The sequence below is a fragment of the Cervus canadensis genome, chromosome X (assembly GCF_019320065.1).
Source record: "Cervus canadensis isolate Bull #8, Minnesota chromosome X, ASM1932006v1, whole genome shotgun sequence".
Taxonomy (NCBI): domain Eukaryota; kingdom Metazoa; phylum Chordata; class Mammalia; order Artiodactyla; family Cervidae; genus Cervus; species Cervus canadensis.
In genome coordinates this window covers 55,384,071-55,401,676 of record NC_057419.1, presented here as the reverse complement: position 1 = coordinate 55,401,676, position 17,606 = coordinate 55,384,071, and the positions used below count along the sequence as shown (strand labels likewise).

Genomic DNA, 17,606 nt, shown 5'->3' with positions numbered 1-17,606 from the left:
AATTTATTATTTGTAGATTTTTTGATTACTATTCTGACCAGTTTCAGTTGACACGTCATTGAAGTTTTGATTTGCATTTCTCTAGTGATGATCAATTTTGAGCATTTTTCATGTGTTTATTAGTCATTTGAATGTCTTCTTTGGAGAAATGTCTCTTTAGGTCTCCAACCAATTTTTTTGATTGGGTCGTTTTTCTGATATTTGCTGCATGAGCTGCTTGTATATTTTGGAGATTAATCCTTTGTCAGTTGTTGCATTTGCAGCTATTTTTCCTACCATTCTGAGGGCTGTCTTTTCACATATTTATGCTTTCCTTCACTATGCAAAATATCCTAAGTTCAATCATGTCCCATTTGTTATTTTGTTTTTATTTCCCTTACTCTAGGAGGTGGATCATAGAGGATCTTGCTATGATTTATGTCAAAAGTGTTCTGCCCATGATTTCCTCTGAGAGTTTTATACTTTCTGGTCTTACATTTAGGTCTTTAGCCCGTTTTAGATTATCTTTGTGCATAGTGTTAGGAAGTGTTCTAATTTCATTCTTTGACATGTAGCTAGCTGTCCAGTTTTCCCAGCACCACTTATTGAGGATACTATTTTTTTCTCCATTATATATTCTTCTCATCTTTGTGAAAAAGAAGGTGCACATAAGTGTGTGGGCCTATCTCTGGGCTTTCTATCTTGTTCCATTGGTTTATATTTCTGTTTTTGTGCTAGTACCATACTGTCTTGATGGCTGTAGCTTTGAAGTATAGTCTAAAGTCATGAATGTTGAGTCCTCTAGCTCCATTCTTCTTTCTAAAGATTGCTTTGGCTGTTTGGAGTGTTTTGTGTTTCCATACAAATTGTGAAATTTTTTGTTGTCATTCTGTGAAAAATGTCATTGGTAATTTGACAGTAATTGCATTGATTCTGTAGATTGCTTTGGATAGTATAGTCATTTTCATAATATTGATTCTTCTAATCTAGGATCCTGGACTATCTCTTCATCTGTTTATGGTGTCGTTCATTTCTTTCATTAGTGTTTATAGTTTACTTTTTAAAATTATATTTATTTATTTTTAATTGGAGGATAATTGCTTCACAATATTGTGTTGCTTTCTGCCATACATCAAGATGAATCAGTCATAGGTATGTCCCTTCCCTCTTGAACTTCCCTCCCATCCCATCCCACTCCTCTAGGTTGCCACAGAGCACTGGGTTTGAACTCCCTACCTCACACAGAAAATTTCCTATCTAGTTTTACATATGGTAATGTATATGTTTCAATGCTACTCTCTCAATTTGTCCTACACTCTCCTTCCCTTACTGTGTCCACAAGTCCTACACTCTCCTTCTCTTACTGTGTCCACAAGTTCTCTATGTCTGCATACTCATTACTGCCCTTCAGATAGGTTCATCAATACAATTTTTCTAGGCTCCATATACATACGTTAGTATATGATATTTTTTTCTTCTCTTTCTGACTTACTTCACTCTGTATGACCCTATTGGCTCTAGATTCATCCATCTTATTAGAAATGAGTCCAGTGTGTTCCATTTTATGGCTAAGTAATATTCCATTGCATACACGTAGCACAGCTTCTTTATCCATTCTTCTTTCAATGGACATCTAGGTTGCTTCCATGTTCTAGCTATTGTAAATAGTGTTGCAATGAACATTGGGGTACATTTGTCTTTTTCAATTATGGTTTATTCAGGGTATGTGCCCAGTAGTGGGATTGTTGTGTCATATGGTAGTTTTATTCCTAGTTATTTTTTAAGAAATCTCCACACTGTTCCCACAGTGGCTTTATCAATTTGCACCCCCAACAACATTTCAAGAGGGTTCCCTTTTCTCCACACCCTTTCCAGCATTTATTATTTATAGATTTTTTGATGATGGCCATTCTGACTGGTGTGAAGTGATACCTCATTGTAGTTTTGATTTGCATTTCTCTAACAGTGAGCAATATTGAGCATCTTTTCGTGCCTTCTTTAGAGAAATATCTGTTTAGGTCTTCTGCTAACTTTGGATTGTTTTTTTTTTTTTTTTCTGGCATTGAGCTGAATGAGCTGCTTGTATATTTTGGAGATTAATCCTTTCTTGGTTGTTTCACTTGCTATTATTTTTGCCCATTCTGAGGGTGTCTTTTCATCTTGTTTATGGTTTCCTTTGTTGTGCAAAAGTTTTTAAGTTTAGCTATGTCCCGTTTGTTTATTTTTGTTTTCATTTCCATTACTCTAGGAGGTGGGTCATTGAGGAACTTGCTGTGATTTATTTTAAAGAGTGTTCTGCCTATGATTTCCTATAAGAGTTTTATAGTTTCTGGTTTTACATTTAGGTCTTTAGCCCATTTTGAGTTTATCTTTGCATATAGTGTTACAAATTGGTATAACTTGATTCTTTTACATGTAGCTGTCCATCACCATTTATTGAAGAGACTATGTTTTCTCCATTGTATATTCTTGCCTCCTTTGTCAAAGATAAGGTGTCCATATGTGCATGGATTTATCTCTGGGATTTCTATCTTGTTCCATTGGTCTACATTTCTGCTTTTGTGCCAATTCCATGCTATTTTGATGACTATAGCTTTGTTGTATAGTCTTCAGTCAAGAAAGTTGATGTGTCCAGCTCCATTTTTCATTTTCAAGATTGCTTTGGCTAGTCATGGTCTATATGTTTCCATACAAATTGTGAGATTTTTTGTTCTAGTTCTTTAAAAATATACCATCAATAGTTTGATAGGGATTGCACTGATTCTGTAGATTGCTTTAGGCAATATAGTCATTTTCACAATATTGATTCTTCCAGTCCAGGAACATGGTATATCTCTCCATCTGTTTGTGTTATCTTTGATTTCTTATATCAGTGTCTTATAATTTTCTGCATGCAGGTCCTTCATATCCTCAGGTAGGTTTACTCCTAGGTATTTTGTTCTTTTTTTGCAATGGTGAATGCAACTGTTTCTTAACTTCTCTTTCTTATTTTTTACTGTTAGTGTAAAGAATGCTATGGATTTCTGTGTAACAATTTTATATCCTGCAACTTTCCTATACTCATTGATTAGCTCTAGTAATTTTCTGGTGTATCTTTTTTACCAGCCTTTTACTTCTAGCCTACCTTTATTTGGGGGGGGGGGACTTCCCAGGTGGCACTAGTGGTAAAGAAACTGCCTACCAATGCAGGAGACATGAGAGATGCAGGTTTGATCTCTGGGTCTGGAAGATCCCTTAGAGGAGTGTATGACAATTCACTCTGGTATTTTTGCCTGGAGAATCCCATGGGCAGAGGAGCCTGATGAGCTACAGTCAGTAGGGTCACAAAGAGTCAGATATGACTGAAACAACTTAAAACATAATACACATGCCATGTCATCTGCAAGTGGTGACAGTTTTATTTCTTTTTTTCTAATCAACATTCCTTTTATTTCTTTTTCTTTGATTTCTGTGGCTAGGACTTCCAAAAATATGTTGAATATAGTGGCAAGAATGGGCACCCTTGTCTTGCTCCTGATCTTAGAGGAAATGCTTTCAGTTTTTCACCATTAGGAATAATGTCTGCTGTGGGTTTGTCACATATGGCCTTTATGATGTTGAGATATGTTCCTCCTATGTCTATTTTCTGGAGAGTGTTTTTAATCATAAATGGATGTTGAATTTTGCAAAAGCTTTCTCTGCATCTATTGAGATGATCATATGATTTTTATCTTTCAATTTGTTAATATGGTGTATCAGATTGATTAATTTGCATATACTGAAGAATCCTTGCATCCCTGGGATAAAGCCCACTTGATCATGATGTATGATCTTTTTAATGTGCTATTGGATTCTCTTTGCTAGAATTTTGTTGAAGATTTTTCCATCTATGTTTATCAGTGATATTGGCCTGTTATTTTCTCTTTTTGTAGCATCTTTGTCTGATTTTGGTATCAGGGTGATAGTGGCCTCATAGAATGAGTTCAAAAGTTTTCTTTCCTCTACAATTTTCTGGAAAAGTTTGAGCAAGATACATGTTAGCTCTTTTCTGAAACTTTGGTAGAATTAGCCGGTGAAGCCATTTGGCCCTGGGCTTTTGTTAGAAGATTTTTTATTGCAGTTTTTATTTCTGTGCTTGTGATTAGTCTGTTTATGTTTTCTATTTCTTCCTGGTTGAGTTTTGGAGGTCATACTTTTACAAGAATTTGTCCATTTCTTCAAGTTTGTTCATTTTATTGGCATATAGCTGCTCATAGTAGTCTCTTATGATCCTTTGTATTTCTACATTGTCTGTTGTAACTTCCTTTTCATTTCTGATTTTATTGATTTGAGTCTTCTCCCTTTTTTCTTGATGAGTCTGGCTAATGGTTTTCAATTTTGTTTATCATCTCAAAGAACCAGCTTTTAGTTTTATTGATCTTTGCTATTGTCTACATTTCTTTTTCATTTATTTTTGCTTTGATCTTTACAATTTCTTTACTTCTGCTAACTTTGGCTTTTTTGTTCTTTTTCAGGTTGCTTTAGGTGTAGGGTTAGGTTGTTTATTTAATGTTTCTCTTGTTTCTTGAACTAGGCTTGTATTGCTATAAACTTCCCTCTTAGCACTGCTTTTCCTTCATCCCATAGGTTTTGACTTGTGTTTTCATCGTCATTTGCTTCCAAACATTTTTCTATTTCTTCTTTAATTTTTTCAGTGACCTCTCATTTATTCAGAAGTGTATTGTTTGACCTCCTAGTGTTTGTGTTTTTAATAGTTTTTTCCTGTAGTTAATGTCTAATCTTATAACGTTGTGATCAAAAAAGATGCTTGAAATGATTTCAACTTTTAAAAATATATTGCAGCTTGATTTATGACCCAAGATGTGATATATCCTGAGGAATTTTCCATGTGTATGTTAAAAAAAAGTGAAATCTATTGTTTTGGGAAGAAATGCCCTGTACATATCAATTAGATCTAACTGGTCCAATATATCATTTAAAGTTTGTGTTTTCTTATTAATTTTCTGTCTGGATCATCTGTCCATTGGTGTGAGTGAAGTGTTAAAGTCCCCCATTATTATTGTGTTACTGTTGATTTCCCCTTTAATAGTTGCTGACATTTGCCTTATGTATTGAGGTGTTCCTATGTTTAGTGTGTGTGTGTATATACATATTCATTGTTTTATCTTCTTCTTGGACTAATCCCTTGATCATTATATAGTGTCCTTTCTTGTCTCTTATAACAGTCTTTCTTTTAAAGTCTATTTTATTTGATATGAATATTGCTACTCCCACTTTCTTTTTATTTCCATTTGCATGGAATAAGTTTCTCCAGCCCCTCACTTTCAGTCTGTATGTGTCCCTAGGTCTGAGGTGGGTCTCTTGTAAATAGCATATACAAGAGTCTTGTTTTTGTATCCATTCAGCCAATCTATGTCTTTTGGTTGGAGCATTTAGTCCATTTACAAAAGGTAATTATTGATATGCATGATCCTATTACCATTTGCTTTGTTGTTTTTGGATTTGCTTTTACAGGTTTTTTTTCTCTTGTGTTTCCTGTCTAGGGAAATTCCTTTAGCATTTGCTGTAAAAGTGGTTTGGTGGTGCTGTATTCTCTTAACTTCTGCTTGTCTGGAAAATTTTTGATTTCTCCTTCACATCTGAATGAGATAGTTGCTGGATGGAGTAATCTTGATTGTAGGGTTTTTTTTCCCTTTCATCACTTTAAGTATACCCTGCCACTCTCCTCTGGCCTGCAGAATTTCTGTTGAAAGATGAGCTGTTAGCTTTATGGAAATCTCCTTGTATGTTATTTGTTGCTTTTCCCTTGCCACTTTTAATATTTGTTCTTCTTAATTTTCATTGGCTTGATTAATATGTGTATTGGTATGTTTCTCCTTGGGTTTACCCTTGTGGGACTCTCTGGGCTTCCTTGAGTGGCTATTTCTTTTCCCATGTTAGGGAAGTTTTTGACTATAATCTCCTCAAATATTTTCCCATACCCTTTCTTTCTCTCTTCTTATTCTGGGACCCCTATAATTCCAATGTTGGTTCACTTAATGTTGTCCCAGAGTTCTCTGAGACTGTTCTTGTTTCTTTTGATCCTTTTTTTCTTTATTCTGCTCTGCTTCACTTATTTCCACCACTCTATCTTCCAGCTCACTCACCCGTTCTTCTGCCTCAGTTATTCTGCTATTGTTTCCCTCTAATGCATTATTAACCTGTTATTGTGTTGTTCATTGCTTATTTTCTATTCTTTATTTCTTCTAAGTTCTTGTTAGACATTTCTTGTATCTTTTTGATCCATGCCTCCACTCTATTTATCCATGCCTCCATTTTATTTCCAAAGTTTTGGATCATCTCTACAATCATTACTCTGAATTCTTTTTCACATAGACTGCCTATTTCCTCTTCATTTGTTTTGCCTTGTGAGTTATTACCATATTCCTTCAACTGCTGCATGTTTCTCTGTCTTTTCATTTTTGTTTAATTTACTGTGCTTGGAGTCACCTTTCTACAGGCTGGAAGGTCTTAGTTGCTATTAATTGTCAAGCCTGCCCCCACCCCGGGTGGGTTTGGGCCAGTGCCTTGTGAAGGTTTCCTACTAGGGAGTTTGTGTCTGTGTTCTGGTGAATGGAGCTGGATCTTGACTTTCTGAAGGACAGTGCCATATCCAGTAAAGTGTTATGAGATGTCAGTGGACTTGGCATGACTTTGGGTAACCTGTCTGCTAATGGGCAGAGTTGAGTTCCTATTTTTCTGAAGGTTTGGCATGAAGTGTCTGGCACTGGAGCTTGCTGGCCTTTGGGTGTGTCTTGGTCTTAGTGTTGAGATGGAGGCTTTGGGGAAAGCTACCACTGATTAATGTTCCATGGGTTTGGGAGCTCTATGATGATCCAAAGCCCTGGACTTGGATCTCCCACTTCAAGGGTCTAGGCCCAACCCCTTACTGTAGCAGGAAGATTTCACAGGCCACACAGCATAGAAGACAAAACCCCAAGACTAATGCGAAACCAACACAAACAGCCCAGAGCACTCAAAGAAATTCACACATTCATTCTGAAGAGACTAACTTCCCTTTTCGGAAGTGTAGGTTCTTCTGTCAGTGTTCAGGAGGTATTCTGTAGGAGTTATCCCATATGCAGATGGATTTTTAAAGCATTTATTGGGAGGAAGTTGATCTCCTTGTCTAATTCCTCCACCACCTTGAAAGTCCTCAGGAATCTAGCTGTAACTTCTTATATTTATATGTTATTCAGTAGTATCTGTAAAAGGTAAGCAAATACCTGGGCCCTGTTTCTCCCTGTAGATGCCTGCATTTACAGATTTGAGGTTAGCATTTTGCATTGCAATCTCAGTTTGCTCATGAATTCAAATGAAGAAAATTTCCAATTTTCTAGCTTTTTTCCTTGTTATATAAATGTTAGAGAGAGACTCTTTTAAATTTTACATCTCTGTGATGATAACTTAGTATCATGTAAATCTGAGGATAAGATTTGAAGCTCTGTTTGTCTTCCAGCATCCATACCACAGTTTACAAATTCCCCCACGATGGTGATCATGGTGGGTTTACCAGCTCGAGGAAAGACCTACATCTCAACAAAGCTCACACGCTATCTCAACTGGATAGGAACACCAACTAAAGGTATGCCTCTGAAACCCTTTGTTCTACAGCCCTCTATAGAACACTGATGGAGTATAGAGTAAGGTAGCTAATCTCAAACGAGCAAAACCACTAGTACAGGAATGTCTCAAACCACTATTAACAGTACTAAGACTATTACTAATATTATTACTGCTGCTGCTACTACTACTACTACTATAACTGCTACTACTATTTCTACTACTGCTACTACCACCTTCATAAATTTTACAATTTCTTCAGTACATATCCAGTGCCAAATCTTATGCTAGGGGCTAAGTATAGGAAAATTAATAAGATTAAATATCTGTTTCAAAGGAGGTCTATTTTGTAAGACCTCAAAATCACTCTATCAATAACATATTACTTTTATTACCATTTTTATTAATATTACATCAATAATACTATTTTATTAGCATTATCATTTCTTTACAACCTTAAGGTTCCCTTCAGAACATATGGATGTATAGAGTCAAGCACATCGAAACCCCAGCCTGGAGGCCCCCACAAGCTCTTCAGTATAGCAGGGCACTTTAGCTCACCTCTCCAGTCCAGAAAGTGTCCTGTCTCCAAGCCTCTCCTTAGGTCTGTGCCTTGCTTCTCCCCCTCTCCAGCAGGAAGTGACCCTGCCTCTTTCCGCCTCCAGAGGGATCTCCTTCACAGCCTGTCAGCCTCCTCCCACACTCCCTGCTTTCAGCTTTCTTTTCTCCCCATGTGATATCTTTTCTGCTTACTATCTCTTATTCAGCAATCACTCTCTTCTATTCTCCTTTTGATTTCTCTATCCCCATCCTGTATCCCCATTCCTATTTGACTCCTCTATTCTCCCTAGGACCATGCTTCTCTGGGCTCCCACACCAACACTTTTTACAGCCCCCTCTATGCCGACACTAATTACATAGTGTGTTGTGTGTCTGGGTCTCTCGCCCCAGGAGCTGCTCTGGGGTAAGCTCTTAGATCTTATTCATTTCTATTGTTCAAGTAGGACAAAATTAAGACATTTAGAGGTTCTAAATGCTAAAAGTTAGGGTGCCCCTGCATCATATGTAATTCAGAATAAAAACAGTAAATGTAAAAAAGTCTACCAATTTTTTAAATTTATCCCCTAATGACTATGTTAATACTTTTAATGCATATCCACTTGACTGAAAACTTTTACTGGTGCTGTGTCTTTACTGGTACACTAAGCAAGTGCTTAGCCTGTCTCTCTTGTGGAATGGAGCACTGCTCCCCAGTGCGGGAAAAAGTTCTTCTCAGGCATTCATTTGCTCAGTCATTATTTGTTGAGCACAGTTGTGTCAAGGCCCTTGTTGGATGTTGGGCAAACAAAAACAAGTAAGATAGGACCCTTGCCCTAAAATAACTCACATCTATCCTTAAGCTCTTAAACACCCTTGTGGGAGGAGCTAGTATTATCATCATCCCACAGTTGAAGAAACTAACACCCAAGAGTTGATGCATCTTGTCTGAAGGCACATGGTCACCATGTGATGGAACACATCACATGTATGTAACATCAACCAAGGTGATGGAACACAAGGTGATGGAACCTACATCTGGTTGATTCCAAAGCCTAACACTGTGTCTGACACTGACACCCACTGTCTGATACTTGGCACTACTGATGGGAAGAGGAGAGAACCCACATTGGCCCTGTACTCCCCTCCATGTTCTTCCTCTCATTTCTCTTGACCATCCCAACACCCTATCTATCTGCCCCCTTCCCTCCCTCTCTCCAGTCTTCTCCTCTCCTTCTCCCATTTCTTATTTCCCTTCATTTACTTTCTGTTTCTCTCATTCACTGGTGAGTTTCCCACTGGTCCTCCATGTGCCAAAACCCATACTATGCACTGGACATGCAAAAGTAGATGAGATTCACACCCCGTCCTTAAAGATTTCTCCATTTGGCTGGAGTGCATAAGAATACATGTCACTGAAGAATCCCAGAGCAGGGTACTGAGGGTCTCACAGAGGAAATCACCACCTGGAAGGCAGTGAAATCTTCCATATGTGGTATATTTGAGCTGGGTGGGTCTTATGGGAGGAATAGGACATTGGCAGAAGAGAAGGGGAGAAGGAATAGTTCTTGTAGGACTGCAGGCTCTGAGGAGCCTCTGCTGAGTGTAGGGGCACATGTGATGGTGGCAGATGGGTCTCTGCTCCTATGCACCTGCTTCCCATCTGCTCCACTCACACAGAGACCCTCAGAGTCATATTTCAAACACATAGCTGCCCATATCTATAGCTACCAAGGGTTCCCTTGACTGGCAGGTTTAAATCCAAGCTCCTTAGCCTATCATTCATTCAAGGCTCTCCATGATTGGCCTCTGCCAGGCTCACAGGCCTCACTCACAATTGGATGACTCATGTTCTGCCTTCTGCCAATGCCACACCTTTGCTCAAACTGTTCCTCTACCTGGAATGTCTTTGTTCCCCTCTCCCACACACCATGCCTGCCTATAAAAGGTCTGCCTTCTTATAAAGACTGGAACAAATGCTGCTTTCTCCAAAATAAGCTTCTGAGACTACTCTAAGTTTAGTTAGTCTTTCCTTCCCCCTTACTCTTTTGCATGACTCTGTCAGAGCACTTAATAACCTGGATGAGAGCTCTCTGTTTACTGGTTTACTCTCTGTCCTGCCTTCTGGATGGTGAGCTTCTTGTGGATCCATCATGCAGATCAGATTCATCTCTGAGACCCCAGAACTCATGTCCTGATTTACAAAGTAGACATGAGAAAGTATTTGTTGGATGAATGAATAAAATAGTACATTATATCTTTGCCTATTATCCCCTTGTTCCCCCTTTCCCTCCTTCCTCTCTGGTTTTTACCACTACAAATGAGAAAGTGTGGCCTAAAAAGTTCAACAAATCTAGGTTCTCTATACTGATGCATAAAATATGATAGCATTGGACTAGGTATCAGAAGGCCAAGTCTAGTTATGTCCCCTGCTTGCTCAATGTTTGACCCTTGGTTTACTCCCTGGATCCCAGTTTCTTTATCTCTCCAATGGAGTGGGGCATTAAAAGCTTTGTAGTTTATGATAAAATGGAATAGTGGAAAGATCACCAGCTCTGAAACCAAACAGACCTGTGTTTGAATCCCAGCTCTCCACTTACTATGAGAGTTACTTTCTTTCTCTGAAATTTAATTTTTTCATTTTTAAAATGGAAATGGCGATTACTACTTTTTAAGGTTGTGAGGAGTAAGAGAGCTGGACGCCATAATTTGAGGCTTTGTATACATGTTATATAATTAGAAACTCTACCTTCTTTTACCTCTGAGATCCCTCCCAGAAAGGATTTTTTTTTTTTTTTTTGCCACCGGGATCTTCCCAACCACTTCACCAGGGCTTCCTGCTTTCAGTGTTTAATTTAGGCCAATATCGACGAGAGGCAGTGAGCTACAAGAACTACGAATTCTTTCTTCCCGACAACATGGAGGCCCTACTTATCAGGAAGTGAGTACCTAACATTTTAAAGACCTTTGCTGCCCCCTGGCGGAGGAAGGCCTCTATTCAGATGAAAGGGGAGAAAAGCAGAGCAATTTGAGTTAGTAAGGAGACCATCTAGATTCTCAAAGTGGAGTTAAGACAACCCTTACACTATATTAATCAAAGTCTATCTCTGGTCATATCCATCCCTTGCTTAAGAACTTTAAACAGTTTCCTACTTCTGACAGGAAAGAGTAGAAATTTAGCCTATCATTTAAAATAAGAGTCTCAGTAGTTTGGCCCACTCCAATCTCATCCATTCAACTTCAAGGTGTTTGTCCTCTACAAGACTCTGAACACTTTCAGAACAGTGCCTGAGTCTCACTTATTGATCTACATCCTCATAATGAAAGCCAACAAAGAAACAATAATCACTAAACAGATTTTTGCCAAAAGCGTAAATACATTTCCATCATGTTACCTGTGTTTGCCCTGTTATATATGCCAGGAATGCCTTCTGCTTCACAGACTATGTATTCAGGCTCTTCTTGGGTTCAAGACCCAATTCAGTTTGAGCACTATTAGTTCAAGGTTTGGAGCCCTTAATAGTATGGCTCGGTCATTAGTCTACTTTTGCTGGGTATGTTATGCCCCTAAAATGTCTACACAGAGCCATTTTCAACTGTGTGACTTCTCTGTGCTTGTCATAGTTCTTAGAACATAGAACACCCTTTGTAGATATTCAACAGATGAATAATTTAACGTATGACATATGAGATATAGTGCAAAAGATAATGCAGAATAGAGAGGAACCCTTCTTGGACATAGTAGCTGTCTCTGTTTCTTTCTTCATCTTTTTCAGGCAGTGTGCCCTAGCAGCCCTGAAAGATGTTCATAGCTATCTCAGCCATGAGGAAGGTCGTGTTGCAGTAAGGAAATTTGCATTTTCTTTGGGGTTTCTGTTGGGATGGAGAAGAGCTAATATATTTTGAGTGTTTCTTATGTTCTATACATTATTCTAAGCACTTTGCATGTATTAATTTAATTCCACCCTCCCCCACAAGATAAGTATTTTTTACTATACTCCATTTTATACCCCAGGAAAATGTAGTGCAGAAAGACCAAATAGTTAAATATTTTCCCAAAGGGTAGGCCAGAACTGGAATACAGGTTCTATAGCTCCAGAATCTATACTCCTAACCAATATAGTCTACCACTCTACTCCCAAGAATTCAGCAGGACTACACTAGAATTTGACTGCAATACAAACATTTTTGAGTTCTAGAGATTTACCTAAACATGTAGTCAATTTAATCTCATAAACCTCTGATATAGAATTTGGAAATTCTAAAAGGGCTTCAAAGAACTCCAAAATGATAGGGAGGGAAGAAGCTTCACCTAGGAGCTGAGAAAATCAGTTTCAACTCTGCTTTGTCAATAAGTCTCAGTGGCCTTGGGTAAAAGAAACCCTTCTTCTAAGTCTCAGCTATTTAACCTGTAAAATGGCCCTAATAGAATTCCACAGTTTTCCTCTGGCCTTATTATGCTTACAGAGTCTGCTACATTTCTGGGCAGACAACAAAGGCTCAATGAATGCTTGAGAAATTGATATAAGCCATTTCAAATCCTTCAAAACCCTGGTCAAGTTTTATCTCCTCCTTGAAGCCGTTTGCTTAGCATAGGGATGGTCAAAGAGTAGGCATAGATTTAAAGCAGAACTAGATTTAAAGCAAACCAATCTCATCGTGTGCCTCTAGGTTTTTGATGCCACCAACACTACCAGAGAACGACGATCACTGATTCTGCAGTTTGCTAAAGAACATGGTTACAAGGTAGAGTAACTCTTAAACTCTTATCTAGATCCTACTCATCTATGAGCAAACCCCAAAGAAAGCCAAACCAGGGGACAGAGATGCAAAATCAGTTACCATAGGCTCAGCATTGTAATTGAGTTATAGGGCTTTTCAGATCACAGTTAGAAACATAAAAACAGAACAGAACAGGAAAGAAGGGATGCCACATAAGGCATTACTGAGAAGCTGACACTGTTGGGTGGGTATGAGGAAGGAGGAGATGGAATTACTACAATTTAGGGCCAATCTGCCTCATAAAACTCAGAATCCTTAAAGTACCACTGTATGAAATTACATTGTCAGAAATGCCTGTAAAGATGGCTCAGAGTCATTGAGAAGAGGTCAAATTATGTTTAGTTCATACCAAACATAATTCCTTGCTGAAATCTCTCTTTTGTTTCTTGTATAGGTCTTTTTCATTGAGTCCATTTGTAATGACCCTGACGTCATTGCAGAAAACATCAAGGTAAGGAGCACCAGTCACCTTTTCTTTCTTTCTTTCTTTCTTTTTTTTTAGTTGAAGCTTATTTTTTTTTCATTTATTTTTATTAGTTGGAGGCTAATTACTTTACAATATTGTAGTGGTTTTTGCCATACATTGACATGAATCAGCCATGGATTTACATGTGTTCCCCATCCCAATCCCCCCTCCCGCCTCCCTCCCCATCCCATCCCTCTGGGTCTTCCCAGCGCACCAGCCCTGAGCACTTGTCTCATGCATCCAACCTGGGCTGGTGATCTCTTTCACCCTTGATAGTACACTTGTTTCAGTGCTATTCTCTCAGAACATCCCATCCTCGCCTTCTCCCACAGAGTCCCAAAGTCTGTTCTGTACATCTGTGTCTCTTTTTCTGTTTTACATATAGGGTTATTGTTACCATCTTTTTAAATTCCATATATATGTGTTAGTATACTGTATTGGTCTTTATCTTTCTGGCTTTGTCTCAGATTTGGATCATGCCTAGAAATATCTCTGTAGTTAAAGGAGGTGTTTTTCCATGAGCTTCTCCTCCCACTTCCTATAGGAAGTATTCCTTCACCATCCTGGCATACAATGATTCTGTGAAATTCTTCTTAGTACTGGAGAGAGGAAATTAAGGTTCCAAGGGGAGAAGTAAGTTGTCAAGAGTTCATACAGCCGGGAAGAGACAGAACTGGGACTGAACCTCAGGTCTGTCTATGTGTCTTGAAAGCTCTTTTTTTCTGCCCCACAATTTGTATCAAATTTATCACTGCTCTTAGATTCCAGGCATGTGGTCTAGATTTAGAACACTCACCACATTTTATTGTTTCCTATTTCATCAAATTACTGTATCTTGGGGACAGAGGAGACCTTAAAGATCACCTCCTTCAGTGTTTCATCAGAAACCTGAAATCTTAGCTAAATGTTTGTCTAGATTTTCTTTTTGTACCTCCAATGATGAGGCTTACTGCCTTCATTAAATGCAGTCCAATCAAGCTGAAATCTGACTCCCTGTAATCTCCACTCATTGGTCCTATTTTTGCCTCTTGAGGCATAGAATATGTCCAAATCCTCTCTTTCGTTTTCATCCATCCACCTGTCCATCCATTTGTTGATTGAACATAAATTGAATCCAAACACCTGGACTGAACCATTATGGGTATTAGAGACAGAAATAGATAAAGGAGAGTCCAGCCTTGAACTCACAGTCTAATGAGGGAGACTGACAATGTAATAGATATAACTCTGTGAGATCAGTGCTGAGATAAGCGAACAAAGGGGGCTGTGGAAGGCTGTTGAAGAACTAACCTTGCGTAGGAAAGCTTCTTAATGAAGATAACAGCTGACCTGCATATTGAAGAATGAATAGGTATTTAGTAGGTAAAGAATGGAAAATAAGGGAATGGCATATACTAAGTACAGTGTCTTGGGGGAACTAGAAATAGCTTAGATTGGCTAAAGCAAAGTGTGTGGAGGACTAGAAGAGCAATGGGAGATGAGGATGAAGAAATCATTCAGGGCACAATCATAACAAGCCATGTGTCACCTACTAAAATATTTCATGCATGCATGCTAAATTACTTTAGTCATGTTCAATTTTTTGCAACCCTATGGACTGTAGCTCACCAGGCTCTTGTGTCTATGGGGATTCTCCAGGCAAGAATACTGGGGTGGGTTGCCATGTCCTTCTCCAGGGGATCTTCCTGATCCAGGGATCAAACCTGTGCCTCTTATGTCTCCGGCATGGGCAGGTGGGTTTTTACCACTAGTGCCACCTGGCAAACCCAAAATATCTCATACTTTGTCCTAAAAGAGATGAGGAAATAGTGAAGGGTTTCAAGTAGAGGAATTCCATATTCAGGTGTGCACATTGGAACTGTCCTTCTTGCTACTAGGAAGGGAAAGTAAACTCTAAACAGAGCAACTTGTCACAAGCTAGAGTGAGCATCCAGGAAGGAGAGAATGGAGGCCATTTGGGGAGCTATTTAGAAAATATAGTGAAGGTATATCTTCACTACATATACCTTCTATATAGTGAGGTACCTTCTAAGAGGTGGGGGATGATAGAAAGAGACACATCTAGGATGACTCTCAGATTCATTTAAGACTCAGAAGTGAAAGGCAAATGAGAAAAGGAAAGATATACCCATTTGTATGCAGAGTTCCAAAGAATAGCAAGGAGAGATTTAAAAAAAAAAAAAAAAAAAAAAAAGCCTTCCTCAGTGATCAATGCAAAGAAATAGAGGAAAACAATAGGATGGGAAAGACTGGAGATATCTTCAAGAAAATTAGAGATACCAAGGGAATATTTCATGCAAAGATGGGCTCAACAAAGGACAGAAATGGTATGGACCTAACAGAAGCAGAAGATATTAAAAAGAGGTGCCAAGAATACACAGAAAAACTATACAAAAAAGATCTTCATGACCCAGAAAATCACGATGGTGTGATCACTCACCTAGAGCCAGATATCCTGGAGTCTGAAGTCAAGTGGACCTTAGGAAGCATCACTATGAAGAAAGCTAGTGAAGGTGATGGAATTCCAGTTGAGCTATTTCAATACCTAAAAGATGATGCTGTGAAAGTGCTGCACTCAATATGCCAGCAAATTTGGAAAACTCAGCGGTGACCACAGGAGTGGAAAAGGTCAGTTTTAATTCCAATTTCAAAGAAAGGCAATGCCAAAGAGTGCTCAAACTACAGCAAAATTGCACTCATCTCACACGCTAGTAAAGTAATGCTCAAAATTCTCCAAGCCAGGTTTCAACAATACATGAACCGTGAACTTCCAGATGTTCAAGTTGGTTTTAGAAAAGGCAGAGGAACCACAGATCAAATTGCCAACATCTGTTGGATCATAGAAAAAGAAAGAGAGTTCCAGAAAAGCATCTACTTCTGCTTTATTGACTATGCCAAAGCCTTTGACGGTATGGATCACAACAAACTGTGGAAAATTCTTAAAGAGATAGGAATACAAGATCACCTGACCTGCCTCCTGAGAAGTCTGTATGCAGGTCAGGAAGCAACAGTTAGAACTGGACGTGGAACAACAGACTGGTTCCAAATCGGGAAAGGAGTAGGTCAAGGCTATATATTGTCACCCCGCTTATTTAACTTACATGCAGAGTACATCATGAGAAATGCTGGGCTGGATGAAATGCAAGCTGGAATCAAGATTGCCGAAAGAATTATCAATAACCTCAGATATGCAGATGACACCACCCTTATGAGAGAAAGCAAAGAAAAACTAAAGAACCTCTTGATGAAAGTAAAAGAGGAAAGTGAAAAACTTGGGTTAAAACTCAACATTCAGAAAACTAAGATCATGGCATCCACTGCCATCACTTCATGGGAAATAGATGGGGAAACAATGGAAACAGTGACAGACTTTATTTTCTTGGGCTCCAAAATCACTGCAGATTGTGATTGCAGCCATAACAATAAAAGACACTTTCTCCTTGGAAGAAAAACTATGCCCAACCTAGACAGCATATTAAAAAGCAGAGACATTACTTTGCCAACAAAAGTTCATCTAGTCAAAGCTATGGTTTTTCCAGTAGTCATGTGTGGATGTGAGAGTTGGACTATAAAGAATCCTGAGCACCAAAGAATTGATGCTTTTGAACTGTGGTGTTGAAGAAGACTGTTGAGATTCCCTTGGACAGCAAGGAGATCCAACCAGTCCATCCTAGAGGAAATCAGTCCTGAAAATTCATTGAAAGGACTGATGCTGAAGCTGAAACTCCAATGCTTATGTGAAGAACTGAGTCATTTGAAAAGACCCTTTTATTTCCAATATTCTAGGAGGTGGGTCATAGAGGATCTTGCTGTGATTTATGTCGGAGAGTGTTTTGCCTATGTTCTCCTCTAGGAGTTTTATAGTTTCTGGTCTTACATTTAAATCTTTAATCCATTTTGAGTTTATTTTTGTGTATGGTGTTAGAAAGTGTTCTAGTTTCATTCTTTTACAGGTGGTTGACCAGCTTTCCCAGCACCACTTGTTAAAGAGGTTGTCTTTTTTCCATTGTGTATCCTTGCCTCCTTTGTCAAAGATAAGGTGTCCATAAGTTCGTGGATTTATCTCTGGGCTTTCTATTCTGTTCCATTGATCTATATTTCTGTCTTTGTGCCAGTACCATACTGTCTTGATGACTGTGGCTTTGTAGTAGAGTCTGAAGTCAGGCAGGTTGATTCCTCCCGTTCCATTCTTCTTTCTCAAGATTACTTTGGCTATTCGAGGCTTTTTGTATTTCCATACAAATTGTGAAATTATTTGTTC

The 17,606-nt window shown here is 38.6% G+C and overlaps 1 protein-coding gene across 6 annotated transcripts in view; it reads left to right on the top strand.

Annotated features, from left to right (window-relative positions):
* PFKFB1 (6-phosphofructo-2-kinase/fructose-2,6-biphosphatase 1) overlaps positions 1 to 17,606 on the top strand; it is a 99,325-nt gene that overhangs the window by 56,464 nt on the left and 25,255 nt on the right. For all 6 annotated transcript variants that reach the window (XM_043457559.1, XM_043457558.1, XM_043457556.1 and 3 more), the window contains 5 exons: positions 7,457 to 7,582; positions 10,945 to 11,038; positions 11,874 to 11,940; positions 12,769 to 12,843; positions 13,274 to 13,330. In XM_043457559.1, the coding sequence (XP_043313494.1) occupies positions 7,457 to 7,582; positions 10,945 to 11,038; positions 11,874 to 11,940; positions 12,769 to 12,843; positions 13,274 to 13,330 (419 nt within the window). The remainder of the gene's footprint in view (positions 1 to 7,456; positions 7,583 to 10,944; positions 11,039 to 11,873; positions 11,941 to 12,768; positions 12,844 to 13,273; positions 13,331 to 17,606) is intronic.